Source organism: Anser anser (assembly GCF_964211835.1).
Source record: "Anser anser genome assembly, chromosome: 3".
Lineage (NCBI taxonomy): Eukaryota > Metazoa > Chordata > Aves > Anseriformes > Anatidae > Anser > Anser anser.
In genome coordinates this window covers 67,985,414-68,001,831 of record NC_139722.1, presented here as the reverse complement: position 1 = coordinate 68,001,831, position 16,418 = coordinate 67,985,414, and the positions used below count along the sequence as shown (strand labels likewise).

General features: G+C 38.7%; 1 protein-coding gene across 15 annotated transcripts in view; it reads right to left on the bottom strand.

Moving 5' to 3' along the window:
* The window catches only part of IPCEF1 (interaction protein for cytohesin exchange factors 1), an 82,440-nt gene that overhangs the window by 29,386 nt on the left and 36,636 nt on the right, over positions 1-16,418 (bottom strand). For 6 of the 15 annotated variants that reach the window (XM_083830986.1, XM_083830984.1, XM_083830976.1 and 3 more), the window contains 5 exons: positions 15,374-15,424; positions 14,053-14,118; positions 11,112-11,148; positions 10,282-10,451; positions 956-1,029 (listed from right to left, as the gene is read on the bottom strand). In XM_083830986.1, the coding sequence (XP_083687112.1) occupies positions 956-1,029; positions 10,282-10,451; positions 11,112-11,148; positions 14,053-14,118; positions 15,374-15,397 (371 nt within the window). In that variant the 5' untranslated portion in view covers positions 15,398-15,424. Of the gene's footprint in view, positions 1-955; positions 1,030-10,281; positions 10,452-10,924; positions 11,071-11,111; positions 11,149-11,292; positions 11,385-12,343; positions 12,818-14,052; positions 14,119-15,373; positions 15,425-16,418 lie in introns of those variants that run through there. The other 9 variants (XM_083830990.1, XM_083830978.1, XM_083830977.1 and 6 more) reach the window with 5 other exon arrangements.

Sequence of the window (16,418 nt, the reverse complement as noted above, 5' to 3'; positions counted from 1 at the left end):
AAACCAAGCGCATTTTTTTTTCCTCTCTCCTCTTCTGGTATTAGTCACACTTCCAGGGGTCTGGAAGGTTGATGACATACTTTATTTTTGACCAACAGAGTCCTCTCCTAATTTACCCCATATTCAGTAAGTGACAAGCATGCATTTTCCTCCCAGTCACAGTCAACAGTTACGGAAGTGAAGGGCAACATTTTATCCTGGTCCTGTGTTTAATGACTCAACCACCATTCTTCTGAGAAAACAAATTGGAGCTCCCCATATTCAAAATTTCTGCCCCCCTTTCTTTGGAGGATTCAAATGCACAGTTAATCTCAAGAACTTCTATGGCTAAGAACAGCATGCAAACAGAACAAATAAGGTTTTCTCTTGAGGGACAAAATAAAAATCATGCTGAGGTTTATAACTTTGAATAGCAGCAACACCCCTCCAAACCCTTGAAGTGTGCTCAGAAGCAGCAGGAAGTCAATGCTGCACATGGAGTTTGGAGAGAATATTTTTAGATGTGTACTCTGCTAAACAAGGTTTTAACTCCCTGCACAACCAGAGGCTCCAAGTACAGCCCTAAGTTGCACCACAGCAGTTTAAAGAATAGTCCCAACTGAAAGGGAAGCAGCATTACTTGCATCACTGTTGAACTCACCACCCAAGAGAAGGCATCTAAGATAGATTGACACTTATCAATGCAATGACCAAAAACTAAGCAAAACAAAACAAAAAAAAGCATACTGGTTTACTTTTTAATTGCAGTTTTAGTAGAGGACATCTGACAGAGAATTTTCAAAAGCATATTTACTGTATGGTTCTCTTTCAGTAACACATTTAAAATCCCATTATTTATACAACAAAGAAGAGCTCCCCACAGCTCCATTGTCAGGCACTACTGAGATCCAACTCTTTGCAATACTGTTAAAAAAAAAAAAAATCATGCAAAACCAGGGCTAAGAGATAAACTTACTGCTTTTTTTTGCATTCTGTTGCTCGGTCCACACTGAAGTCTGGAAGTCTGATAAATCCTTCTGCTTTTTCAGCCTGCAATGAATAAATAAATCAGATCAACCAATTGGTAAACTACCAGACTCCAATGCTTAACGTTATTTAACATACAACCGCTCGTTTTTGACAGCTTTTTTATACTGTAAAATATATTCTCATCACCATGGGGATGCATTAACACCCAAAGTTTTGGCTGATATTTGGAAACAAGAACTATTCCTACGCAAGCTATTATTTGTGCAAGTCCTGGATACAAGAAAGCTCAGGAGCTTACACTCCTGTCTATGTAAGCAAGAGAGTGTGAGCATAGGATTTGTTGTAAACTTCCAAATAACACAGAACCTGAACAAGGAAAGATCCTCGGCTCATATAAGAGTGCTGAGATAGATTCCCCTGCCTCCTCACTTCAGAGTTGTTTGTTGTTGCTGTTTATTTGCTTTAAAATCAGAATATCTTTTTCTAAGATTCATGATTAAGTCATAAGTCAAGTCCAGTCTAAAATTGTCAAGGGCAAAATTTAGGTTTGGACCAAACAAGGACTAAAAGTAGCAGGGAGGTAGAGGAACCCAACTCCTTTTCAGCCATCCATGATCACACAACCTGGTTCAACAAAGAGACCAGCCAAGCTTTGTGCACATAGCATGGAAAATGAAACTACCGAACCTCAGATCTAAAAACAGCTCTAAAATCAGAAGTCACCCAGAAGAGATGGGTGACTAAAGAGAGAAGGAATAAGAGTTATATCATCATATCTGGTGTGTCTGTTACATGCAAGCTCAAACAAGCAAGCATATGTTCCATTATACAGCATGCATGTCTGTTGTACAGATGCTTAACAGCAACACATATAATGATCTATGCATATTCAAAAACTAAATGTCTGTAGCAATAGGAATTCAAACGTTACCCAAAATGACCCAAGGAGGGTGGAGGAGGGTCTCCCCTGGGTAATTGTAACATGGACCATTTTGTTGGGTCACCTATCTACTCCTGTACATGACCAAGGCAGAGAGAGGCAATAGGGGCTGCTCCCACTCCAGGAGGTGGGAAGGTACCAGAGCCAGGGGATGTTCCCACACAGATGGGCTGCATTGGCAGACTGTGTGAACCAGACCCAGATGATTTTGACTACCCAGCAATCACTCCCTCCAAAAATTCTCTGCCATGGTTCAGGAGGTAGCAAAAGCCAGGCAGACATTTCAAGTAAACTATTTAGACACAGTTGCCCCTTTCTGTAAGGGAGAGCATTTACTGAGCAGTAACATCTCTGTTCCAGGTCAGATGGACTCTGTACCAGAGTGGCTTCAGCAATATTGAAGTTACCAGTTGGCCCCAAATCCCCATTTTTCCTGCCCGCAGCTGAAACATTTCTTTTACTATATCTATCTACATTTACCCAATCAGCTGCAAGAGACTAGGACTGCTCCTAAGAGGATCAATAAAGCAGACAAAAGCCTTTGGCATATAACATCAGAAAAAAATGATAAATGTACTTTTCAAAATATAGAAAACATTCATTCCTGAATCAATTATTTACAGCTCCCAGGTCTTATCCCTGGCCATATTACAATTCTGAAATTGTACACTGAATTAAAGCAGGTAAAATATACACAATAATTACAAAGACAGAATAAATGGAGATAGATGACTGACAGCATCTCAAGCTATATTATGCATGAATATGAAAAGACTATAAAAAGATGTTCATCAAGACAAGTCTTTGAGCTTTAATGTTTGAAAGTATAAATCTCTTAGAACTGAAATATGGATACAGAAAGGATATTTCAGTTGGCGGCTTCCCTGCACCTCTGCATATCTGTTCTTTTGTATACGGTAAATCACAATATAACCATTATTCCTCTAGTTTACATGCATTAAATATTCAAATCAGAGGTTTATATTTTACATCTTCACCAGTAAATGGTTTTGCCTGCTCCAAGACCAAAAAAAGCAGTGGAAGGGGTATTTATTTATTTATTTAATATTTTCTTTTGGTACACGAGAAACAGTAATGTTCATCAGCATCTGAGCTGAAAAATCTTTGATTTTGCAATGTGGCTTCATTTGTACAGAAAAATGCTTATTTGTTATTGTGGGTTTTTAACTTTCTCTTTTTATATTTGTACCTATCAGATTTGTTCAGAGCCTGTCTGGGGATCTTTTGTTGCCATTCCACAGACTGGAATTTAGTGAGACTAAAATCATGGAGACAATAGTAATAACTGATTAAAAAGAAATAATTAGAAGATTAAAAAAAAATACAAGATAAAAAGAAAATGTTTGTTTTTAAAATGTGTGTTTCAAACAATTAGACCTTAAGCTAATATTTCTACCTCATACTACAGCAAGTATACAGAGATGAGTAAATGAGGAGCTCTGTTCACGGGCTGCATTGTACTGAAGATACTAAATGTACTGTCCTGCATTCCTGTACCACAAAGAGTGGTCATTTACTAGGCCAAGTGCAGCAGGGACACTGAAATTCTCAAGATCAGTCTATAAACACCAGAGACTGACCTTAAAAAAAACTGTTAATGTGGTATCAAAGCTGTTATTGCACACACTGTTGGATAAGAAACTTCTACAATGCTAGTGGCTTCTCTAGTAGTATCAATCGTGTCCAGTATAAAAAATAATATAAAACAAAACAAAATAAAATAGGAGATCCAGAAGACACTTTGAAAAGGAATATATTGAACCACCTTCTCACCCACAATAAACCATCCCGTGGGAGACTGGGTGACTAGTTTTTGGTTTTTTGTTTGGTTGGGGGGGGGGGGGGAGCTGACATGTTATGAATGTATGAATGCTATCACCACTCAGCCAGTTTTACTATTGGTGCACTAGTCTAGATGACAAGACAGCATCCTGTAAATTGTTTAGGATGCTGCACAATCATGAGGAGATTAAAGCCAAGCATTAGATAAATACTTTATACAAGCATTTGAGCATTCAGATTATGTTGGGCCACTGAATCAACAGGATGCTCTTACTCAGCATGGGGACACTCACCTGGAGTGCTCCAGCTCATGCAGAGATGGAACTTAAACTTGAAGGACTAATATATTCCATGACTATGTAAATTAAAGGAACAGTCTCTAAATTTCTCAAGGAGACAGATCTGTAGGCTTTGATTTCATTTACCAGTTTTACTATAGAGAAATCTCATCTTATGCAGTAACTGACATGTTCCAGTTAGTAGAATATGATGTTCAATGCATCACATTCTGTCTTTACATTATTTCTGTCAGTGATTTCATATTCATTTACAAGAAAATTTTAATGTTTCATTTTATGTACAAGTGAAAGGAAGGAAGATAATGGTGTGAATTTTAGGACAACTTTTTGTTGTTTTTAATGCACTATTGGTTGCAACTCAGATGTGCCATCTGTGTAATAGAAAACATGGACATGCAGTTGATGGACATGTAGTTCCATTTTATAGTATCAGAAAAAAAGGAAAGAAAAAAAAAATAGGAAAACAAAACTTAACAGCCAAACATTATGAGCTAATGAATGTCATTGCAGTTAACAAACTGAATTCCAAACAAACACGAGGAACAGAACATATGGAAATCATTTTGGTCATCATTGGGATAAAAATGACATTTTAAGACAATAGAAATGTATAGAAGTCCTAAATATTTTCTTTTCTCTGAAATGTTATTGCTAATGTAATTTTAAACATGCTATTATTTAACTCCCCCATTTCACTCATGCTTCCTTAAGATTTTAGCGCAATGCTGTAAAATAGCCCTAAAAAGTCAGAGACTTTGACCTGTATCCTATTTAATCAGGATGGTTAAAAGAATAAGTTGCTACATCTTGTGTTTTTTACATAAGTTAGACTAACATACAAATCTACACTTTTTTTGCTATGCTCAATTATGGGAAAATATTTTCAATAATAAAAACTGTCTCTGCAAATGCAGAGGGCAAAAAGAAAACAACCACTTCACACACATACATACAAAACCATTTAGTCCAAAAAAAAATCAAATATATTTATGAAACATATTGAAGGAACCCAACAAAAAAAGGCTAATGCCCTTTTTAGCTTGCCTCTCAAAATACAGTACAAATTTTATAACTTTAGCAGGTTTAGTAAATCATGTAATAGATCTTTCTCAATATTTAAAGTGGATGTAATAATGCAGAAAGGTTAAAAAAAATAGTGCCGTAAAATGAAAATATTCAGTTATTGCAGGACAGCTCCATTCTGCATCTCAAGTTACACCTGATGGCTTCATCACAGTGTTTAAGCACTACCTGCAGAAGACCTCAGGGATGCTGGAGGAGCAGTTCAGTCCTCAAGCCTATTTAGTGTTTTTTTGTTTTTTTGTTTGTTTGTTTGTTTGTTTTTTGTTTTGTTTTGTTTGTGTGTGTGTGTGTGTTTGTTTTTTTTCTCTCTGACAAGTACTCCAGTGGGGTGACCTGTAGAGCTGTGAATAATTTGTGTAGCATATTAGATCAGAGGTCCCTGAAACCCTTGACACAATCAGCCAACATCAATGACTTCATATCATGCACGCAAGCAGTTACTATAACTCAAAGGTGAAAGATTCCTGTTTTAAAAGACTGCAATTATACAGTTCCTGGCAAAGGTCTTGGAGTGAGGACCAATTTAAATGCAGTGAATGCAGGGAAAAAAATACAAAGACAAATAGTGACAGTAGATCACAGCCTGAAACCCTTTGATTTTATACTTACATTTCTTTTCAGCCTAATCCCCATGACAACCATCATTAACACATCCTGTAAAACTGTATTTCAACATTACTTTGAAAACCAACCAAGCTATCCAAAAGGCCTAACAAGACAGAGGCTTTTAGCCCTCTGTCCCTTTCCAGACAACATTATTCACATAGCTGCAACAAGCACAGTATGAGCCAGAAGCCCAGGATTATACATGCCGATCTTCCCCCTGAACCCCTCTTCATATGCAGAAGTACTGATTCCCTCAAAGGTTTCGGTATGAGGGGGCAGGAAAGAACTAAAACCGGTAAAGGGTATGGCAGGATCACACACTGTCCTCTTCAACATATTTTCAAGACACATGACTAAGGAGAACAGTAGTGAAAAGAGGGAAGCAAACATTAAGAGAGAACAACTCTCCAAAGAGTTTGGTATCCCGAATGAACTCAGAAAGTCTGACTGCTCAAATTCATTTTCTGAAATTTTCTCTATTGCCATTGCAAAACCAACCTCTTCCCACCCCCCACCCCCACCCCCACTTCAAACAGCTTTCCCTCCCCAGACTGGGGGAATGTCCGTGCTACAAAAAAAGTTTCCCTGCCTCATATGATATCCGTGTGTCACAACAAGAGCAAGTACATATGGGAAGATGTTTCAGCGCAGTCTGTCCAAATGTGCTGAGACCACAGGTGCCCTAACTTTTGTCTCTCAATACTTCAGCTAGCCACTCAAAAGCTAATTTGGATTTGATTATCTGTTCATGCTTGCTTTCAGTAGGTGAGAAGCTTGACTGCTAAGGTGTCTTATTGCTGGCCATTCTCAGTATTTTATTATTTTTCCTTTTGATCTGTTACTTTCACAAGGCATTTTACATTAAACTGAAGGAACAATTGTCTGCAAATGTCAACCGGAGAGTCCTACATTGCCTCCTCCAATATGCCTGGTGTGAAAGACCCAGAACTGGAGTGACCTGAAGGCAAATTAAACCTGAGCAACAGAAACTCCGAGAGCTTTGGAGGCAGCCTCAAGACAGACTTCACTGAGAACGTGATGTCAGCTGAGGTTACCTACCCAAATTCGGGATAATGCGCATTCAGTTACAAATTCCACCCACTCCTTATTTTCTCCAGCTCTGCTAGAAAAAAAAAGGTTAGGTCCAGCACCCTGTTGCTATGTTACAGTTGCCAATGTCTGGCTGACTGCATTTTCTACACGGCCACTAACAAAACATACTTTTTTCTCACAAGAACGAAACCAGTCAGGCAGAGCTACAAGCAGTCAGCATAACCCAGTTCATTTGACCTCGGCCCCCGTCCTCCATCACTGCCTTTCACTTCAGCCTCTAAGAAGCCCATCATGGGACATCTCAAGTGTGGGAGAGGCAAGGCTCCTTCTCCTTCAACACACACACAAACTCTATTGTCATGTTGGATGCCCTGTTGTGACCAAGGATTAATGCCACTGAAGATGGAAGTATTAAAGCCAGGCCACGTGCAGAAGTAAAAAGAAATATCAAGTAAGCCAGTGAATATGTTACTGATATTTTTTCTTCCTAAATACCAAGGTGAAGATATCTGTGAAAATACAATTGGTCAAATCCATCTCAGATGTAACTCCAGGGGTGGTACTAAACATGTTTCTGGTCTCATCATTTTAAGCAAGCATATTTTAGCAAAGGACACCTCCCCTCCTTTCAACACCCTATAGTTATTGTGATTCTGAAAATGTTACCTGAATCTAAATTTATGCAGAAGTTGTACTCTAAGTTGTCCAAAGAAACTTCAGATTTTTAACATAAAATAGTGTAGAGGAGTCAGCAGAAGTTGAAAGCAAAGAGGCTCTACCAGCTAGCACGTTTACGAGAAGTACTGTGATAGGTGAGAAGTCAGGACGGATATAAGCCAGAAGTATTTTGAAGCTGTATGAGCTCTTTAGAATATATGAAATGAATCTGAATGAGACTGCTACCTGTTCTTCAACCTTGTTTATTTTGGGGCAGTCAATGACAATAGGAAAGGAGGCATGGACTAAAATGACAAGCTCATTCACATGGCAAATGCTGTATAGGAGCATTGGGATCTGTATGACCATGGTTTCTCTGAATCCTGAGAGAGGACTTTAGCCAGACCACTCAAGTAAAGGAAGCGGACAACTTTGCACCTTCTCTCCTCCATCCCCCTCCCCCCCCCCCCCCCCCCACATTCTCCAGAATGCAAAATTTCCCTTATCTTGCCTCATTTTGTTTCTTCTCAGGTTGATTACTCCTCAGAATAATTTCTTTCCAACAATTCTCATGTCTAAAATGCCCGCTAGCCATCCAGCTCACTTTTCTTAACAGTGCTTGGCCAGAGGAACAACTACAAGCAGTGGTTTAGAATGGTCAATGGATTTGCAGGATATTAACGCCACTGAGGAGTATCTACCAGACCAAGCCTTTCAAGCAAATTACAGCAAGCATTGAAAAAACACTCTTTTTTTTTCCTCCTATTTTTCTACTCTTCTTAATTCTTTTCTCACTTTTTATGTGTGTATTTAACTTGGTTTTGAAAGGAAGCTAAATCAGGCTACCACAACCCCACGAAAAAAATAACAATCCATGACCAGCACAGTTGTTTTCATTTTTGCCTAAAAAAGAATATCTAATATCATTTTTAAAAGTCATTTAAGAAAGGTCTGTTAAAGTTTTTATCATGTTAAAATCATAGCTGAAGAGAAAATGGTAAACAAACTCTTTATCAGAACAAAGATTTGTTTCATAGAATCACAGAACAGTTTGAGTTGTAAGAGACCTTCAAGACCACGCAGTTCCAACTCCCCCACCATGGGCAGGGACCACTAGACCAGATTGCTCAAAGCCCCATTTAACCTGGTCTTGAATATTTCCAGGGATGGGGCATCCACAGCTTCTCTGGGCAAGTTATTCCAGTGCTTCACCTCCCTCAGAGTAAGGAATTTCCTCCTTATATCTAATCTAAATCTACTCACACCTACTCTCTTTTAATTTAAAACCATTACTCTTTGTTGTATCACTACAATCACTGACAGAGTCCATTGCCCCATAGGTAAATTTGTTTAATTTATATTTTAATATTTTTTTATTTTTTTTTAATTTTATTTGTAACTTGAAGGAGACAGCAAGAGCTTTAACAAGGATTATTGCAATAAAAATAATCCCGTGAAAAAAATCCAAATTGTATTGAATTTATTCAAATGCTCTAATAATTAAGACAGTTCTGTTTTTTTAATCTTTCATCCTTTGCTGGGCTTGAGACATCCTGATTTCCACAGCAACACATTTGCATTTAGGAATCCTGATGACCATTTGCAATTCCACACTGAATCTGTTCAGTTTCACCTGATGTTGTTGTTAGCATCCCCTAATGTTCTGCATGCGCCAGTTCTGGGCTTTGCCAGCATCATTATAATACAACAGAAGCTTTCTTAGAAATAGCAGTGCAAGAGAGTAAAGGGAATAACTATGTTAGAATCTTCCTAGGACACGCAAGACACTCTCTCTGCTGTAGCAACAGCCTGTAATAAAAATCAGCTGTTCCCTAGGAACCGTTGGCTCTTTACACTCAGCCATAACCTTCCATTAAAAACCCAGGTAGCACATCTGCAGAGTGAAGTTGCCAGATGCAGAGCACAGTGATCTACAAAGGGGATTCCAGGGTTACTCTGAATTTCTCACTATGATTTCTGTCCCCCTTTTCAGTTTTTACTTCCTAGTTTTTTCAATTGATTACATAAATCCAGGACCTGCTGTTCTTTGTCTCGGAGTATTTCCCACTCACACTGTAAGTGGAGTAGGCTATTTGGGTTGGATTGTCAGGAAGAGGAATGCTATCTATGCCAGCTGTCCTGAGGAAAGCTCATCCCCTGAACAGAAAGCTGGACCTTGAATTCAAAACACTGTGTCCTCTTGCAAATTTGACTTTCTGCATTGACTCATCAGAGCAGGAAGTTAAAAATCAGCAGAACGTGAGAGACTTTAATCACAATGCTATGGATGAGACATCAGCCAAACAAGGAATAAAATCATCACAAAGTGCCAGTGCACATACCTGGAATCCTACCATTTCAAACAGGGGAAAAAAAGAAAGAAAAAAAAAGGGGGGGGTGGGGGGGGGGAGGGAGAGGGAAGAGAGGCAAACAAAACCAAACAAATAAACAGATAAAGCTTAGTGTGGAAGGGAATGAAGAAAGAAGCAGGAGAGAGACTTCTAAAATTTTAGCAAATTAGAAGCGAGGAAGCAGTACTGCTTCAAGCCTTGATAGCAAACTGCCTGACCCAGGAAAACCTTTACCAGATTCAAATGCCAGCAGAGCCTGTGAAGAGCAGCTCTTCAAAGGGCAGAGCAGACTGCAAGTTAACATTTCACAAGTACTTACTGAACTAGAAAACACAGTTTTCTGCATGTTTCACATTCAAATAGACACTTTCCAAATTACAAGAAATGTCAGGGCTGAGAAATAAAGCCAGTCATTAGTACTTCTCCAGGGTGCATTTAAACTGTGACCCCAGCTCCCCTAGTCTCGGTCCCAGCAAATGCCATTCATCCATCCCTGGGGCTGGATGGACGCTGTACTCACCAGCTGACTGCTGTACCAATAGAGCGATGACTCCTTCAGCACGCACCAGAACTTTTTCCATTTGTTGCCAATGAAAGCTCCTTTTTCCTTCTTTTTGTACAGCCATCCTTGGCAATCGGCTTGCCCCAGCTCCTTACATGATATCCTCCGTCGGCTCATTGTGAAGAACCCTGTGCCATTAAAAATACAGTGTTCTGCTTGTTTAAAAGTACATTACCAGGAAAGATGTTGCTGTCAATTAAAGATATCAACCTTACTTAGCGATCTTAACAAGTCATCCAAGCATATCTTAAAATATACTTAGAACTCACTCCGTTTTGTAACGGCTGTGACAGTAACACATGCCTTTGAAAGCCATTCTCATGTGCAGAAACAAAATAGTAAGCTATAGATAATGCAGATACTAATTATCATTTAGATAACCATACACAAGATTATTTTGTGAATTAAAAATATATCCTTGAATCCTTTTAAGAGAAGCATGCATATATTCCTCTTCACATAGCTGCACTGAAAAACAATACATCTATTTAAGTCAGCTAGGGAAAACTATTATGCCAAGTACATGAAAACCGTCAGTGTGTGTGTGTGCATGCATCTGATTCTACCTCACTGATTTCCAGCTTTGAAACAATTAACATACCACAAGGATTTAGTCCAAAAGAACAGCACGTTGTCATTTTTTTCAGAATTGCTTCAAGAAACAGTGGAGTTAAAAAGCAGCCTTCCACCAGCTGAGCAGCAGTATAAAATCCTCACCCTCCCAAGATCAAGACATACTAAGAAAATAACAAAAGAGGAAGAGAAAAGAAAAAAAAATATCTCATTACCTTGACTTTTCTTTTTTGTCTTCTGACGCAAAGGAACCTGTAAGAAATGCAGGAAGGAAAGAAAAGAGGAAATTTCAGATTGTGTTGCAACATTTGTCTAGAAAGGGGAGGGGGAAGCTAGAGAAGGACGTGGTGGTGATGCTGGTGGTATATGCAGGATGGAAATGCATAACCCACTCACTGCTGAAGGGACGTTAGTAGCCGAAGCATAAAACGTGTTAATTAGAATTGATGTATGTGGAGTTGAACCAGGGCAAATCTAACTATTATACATGTGCCTGTCTACTAGTGCTTCCTGTTTCACACCCACAGGCAGCTTCTACTTTGCTTCCCTGAATCGTATTCTGTGTTCAGAGTTAAAAAATAAAAGTTAGAAATCCAACATTTTAATGCTTCCATGAGGGGGATTTACAAACATAGGGTGATTAAAATGCATGGCAGGTGTTTTATTGTCCTTTAGCATATTCTAAGCACCCCTATCCCTGAAAAAAGAAAAAAATAATTTTCTGCTCTTTTTTTTTTTTTTTTTTTAGTACGGAAGAACATAGTTCCCCCCTACATAAGTAAGAGTTTCATACTTTTAAAGAAAGGTAAATAAATCACACAAGCTTGGAAGATTATCCAAACTCTAAGATATAAAAATACCAGAAGTTTGCCATGCCATACATAAGAATTTTGAGTCTCTGAAAAAATAACATAATTGAATTATATTTTTATTATCAGTGTGCATATTTCATCCCACGTAAACACACAGAAAATGAAAGTAAAACAGAAGACCAGAGACTGAGAAAGAGGTCATCAGAAATATAAGGTCTGGGTTTTAGAGTAAATCCTCCACAGGCAGGCTGGCTGGCTGTGGACAAAGCACTTTACTTCTCTTGGCCTCAACCTTTTCATCTCTAGCATGGGAACAAAAACATTCACCCTCTATTTTTTAGGAAGATTTTGAAACCTCCAGATGACAAAGGCTGGATAAGGTGATGTATGGTTTAATATGCTTGGCCACAATGTTGCTATGCAAAGCTGGTAACTACCTGATCCGCTGCAGAGCTACGCTAGAAACATTACTAATGCAGTCTCCGGACCTAACAGGCAGCTTTGGAGGAAAACAAAACCCCTTTTCATGTTCTTCTTGAAGGATTTGATGCCTCTTCTCACAGGTAAATTAAAGGTGAGTAAAGCTACACCATCTGGAAACAATAACACAAGAAACCACTGCCACCAGTACTTACAAGAGCTGAAGCATTCTCTAGCCAGTTATCCTTGCAGCATATATCAGAGTGCAGAACTGCATATCGTAACTCTTGGGCTTATCTTGTGCTTATCTGAGATGACCTGAGCAACACATTTGTGGGTGGCTTTACCAGGAATGAATAATCCCAGATTCCTGCTTAATCATCATGTATTCTTCCCCTCTCTACACCATATTTTTTTTAATTCTACCACAGCCTCTCAGTCTCCCTGACTATTCTCCATGACAACAGACAAAGAAAAGCAATGAGAAAACATATCAGCTATACTGACGCTCCAAGATTTCCCAGTCCTGTACAGGCCACCTTTCATGTCTTCATTCCAAAGAAAGTAACACCCTATTTAGGACACATGGAAATAACAGACAGCCACAGCGAAGCAATGGGTCATGCAATCACACTCATTATTTTCCTTCAGTGCTACCAAAGTGGTGTTAAGGAAAGCAAATTTGAGTCAGCTACCCATAAGCAAGAACTGCAAAGCAGGGTGATAGTGCATCTTTGCCATGATACTGCGGTGGGGTCATTTCATCTTTACCCAGCATAAAATTGTACAATGACAGGAGCAACACTAACACAGGATGTGGCTCTCTGTAAACAGCTGAGGAAGAAGTAGATCTTTCCGCTAACCTTATTGATGATCAACATAGCATCTATGGCCTATGGCTCATCTGTCAAGAGAGGGTTAATATCCATATTACCTAAATTATCTGTTAGGGCCTGCTCTATATACAGACTGAGGTGGGAACTGATTACCCAGTAAGAGCTTGGGGTAGCAAAAGGAATTCACAAATGTGCATTTATTATTCAGTAGCAATGATTGTTTCCTGCTGCAGGTTGACAGGGGTGATGGATCTCTATATCTTCATATTTCATTGGAGGAGTTGGGAAACTAATCAGGGAAGGAAGGGTAGTTTCCCAAGCCAGCATTACATTTAGTTTGCCTGGATAAAATCAGTGATGAATCCACAATAAAATTGTCACTGAGTGAGATTTCATGAATTAAGTTACATTTCAGTTTTTCTTTTCCAGGATTCCTGAAAGCTGACATAAATTTCATCGAATTAATTCTCAACCAGGAATTCAACAACTTTTAAATGTTTCTAGTGCTGCAGAGAAGCCCAGTGTCAACCCATAAAAAATAATTTGTTTGTTCTTCACAAGAAAACCTTCTAGTAACAGAATACATCAATGGAATATGCCAAGAAAACCAGGGTTGTTCAACAAATTGGTTTCCCAAATTTTGCAGATCTTTGAAAAAACAAAATAAACCTCTTTCCCCACAGCACCAGTGTTTGTAGTCAGATATTTTATGAAATTATTTAATTAAAAAAGAAAAAAAATGAGACTGTTTTCATCTTAAAACAATAGAAAAATCTATATTTACTTTAATCTACCATAAAATTCATGTACTGCCTCAGCAGCAGGATTTCAGTTCAGTTTTCCACAAGAATATAACACTTTAACACATCTCCAATTGTAAATCTTTCCTCAAAAAGTAAATTTAAGTTTCATCCTCTGAAAACTGGCTTATGCGAGTTGGAAATCTTTCATTTCATTTAACCTGGATGAATGCTGATTAAGAGATACTTTTAATTTTCAGTCCTAGCAGACTACAGCACCAGAGCAGAACAAACAGAAAAGTCTGACTGTGGAAGGCAGTTATTACCAGTAAAACCAATGGTACTGACCAGGGGCATAACAGCGGTTTCAGATGTGAACATATCGTAACTACTACACATAGTCACTGGAACAACCTGAAAGTGAACAAAATGTTCAGTTTGGCTCATACTTTTCTATTATTCTGATAATGGTGAATGTTCCTCTGTAAAGACAAATTTCCTGATGTGTATTTCAATATCACAGGTTCAATCAGGAAAAATAAAATTAAGAAAAAAAAATATTTCTAGCTCCAGGGAAAATCTGAGGACAACAATCCTCAGAAGAGTCTGAAATAAATGCAAAACATCACAGCTATTTGTAACTTTAGAAGGGTCATAATTTTTCTGTGAGGCTGGCAATGCAGGCTAGCTTTTCATCTTTTTGGGGGGGAGGTTTTGTTTGTTCATCTGTTTAGTGAGATCTAAGGGTTGAACAGGATGGGATAGTGATGCTGCATGAAAACACAGGCTTCAAGCTTGCTGTCCATTGCTCCTCCACTTGGCAAATACAACCGTGGGCCAGCTGCAAAGGGAGCTGTACAACTGAGCGTTGTTCACAACCACTTCTGTGCCAGGCTGGCTCCACGGATAAGCAAAAATGAACAAGAGAAGTGACATCTTCGGTGAGAGACTTCCGTCAGCTTAGAGATCCCATGTTTGATTTAAAAACATATAGCAGGGGTGCTACAAATTTCCAGCCTCCCTTTCAAATGGGTGGCCTTGAGCAATTATTGCTGGGAATGAAATCTATTTGGGCAGCATCCCTCTGGAGAGCTGCCAAGAAGCAGTCGAGTTTGTCTTTGGGATGTTTCTGCCTAGAGTCCAGGTGTACTGCAGCCTGCAAATGCTCCCGAAGGAAGAAGCGGGGCAAAATAGGTGTATGAGGCTCTCTGAGGGGGAAGGAAAAGTTTGTTCTACAAGCAAAAGCAGTCATTGCTCTACTGCTGAAGACCAGGCTTCATGTCTCCTGAAGTTTAACTCACAATTCATGAGTTTGAAGTGGTACCAAAGGCTATAATCATCAGTTTGTCTTCTACAGAGCTGTATTTTCCTAAAACCTCAAGGACTAGACAGATGTGTGTCTAAGAAAAGTCCTTTGCTAAGCTCATGTATCCTAAATTACTCTTTTCTCATCCTTTGAAGAGTAGCTCTTGGAAGTGATGGGACCCCTGGCTTTGGGTCCATACAACAGATTCAGTTTCATCCCAAGAATACAATATGGGGAAGCCTGTAAGTGTCTCACCACTTGGCCTGACCCATGAGCAAGATCTTTGGATATTGATGCTGTCCTCAGTCTTCTATGATCTCTTCAACTAATCAGTAACTGTGCCATAACTTCAGATATACTTACGAGAGCATTGCCATCAGCTTCCATGAATGGTTTCAAAGTTTAGAGGGAAAGCTGTAAAAAGAGAAAGTTTTGTTTGCTTGAGTTCTGCATTATATTTTCATAAATTAGTCCTGACAATAGATGAAAAAAAAGTGTTAATGTGATTTGACTTGCCAACTTCACCCTCCCATCTCCTTCCACCCTCTCAAAAAAATATCTTTTCCAAAGGTAATGCCATATTATGTGAAAAGATTTTACTGATGTAGAAGGCAATTATTGATAAGGAGTACTAACTCAAAGCTATCCAATTCTTTTCTATGAAATAAACACATTAAAACTCACAGATATGGTTGGTGAGGGTACTTTTTGTTTGTTTGCTTTCAGAGTTTTTCTGTTTGGTTTGTTGGGTTGTCGCTTTGTATTAGAAATGAATAGAGAATAAATAAGTAAATCCTGAGGTGTCATTTTTTCCCCCTACTGTGAAAGAAATCAATAGGATTTTTATTCCCACTAAGATGAAGTTATTTCCACTCAGCTAAGATATTCCCAGTGTTTTCTGAGTGTTCTAATCAGCTCATTTGCTCCCCTCTCCTGAGCACAATGAGATTTCATAGCTGACTACCCTATAATGAATTACACTCTTCCCTTTTTGGAGAGCAAAAATTGTACAGTCTGATAACAGGTAGGAATTATATCCCAAGGATATCCAAAACCACTAGTTACCCATTTATGTAATTTCATTCAGTATACACAACCAATAGTCAACTCCTCACATGATTTTCCTTGGGCTGGTAGAATGAACACATAACAAAAGAATCTGTGCAGTACAGAAGGTAAAGGAAAACATACCGACTTTGTAATGCCTACAATGTTCCTATGAACTCCTAATTTCTTTATGTATGAAAGAATCACTCAGTGAAATGGGAGAGAGCACAAGACTGCTGAAGTGAGCAAGATAGGATTTCCGGAAATAGAGCCACACTTCAGAAGAATTTCTAACAAGAACTTTTTCCTGTTACTAAAACAAGTAATTTAAGATATGTGGCATTCCTCATACATAATATTT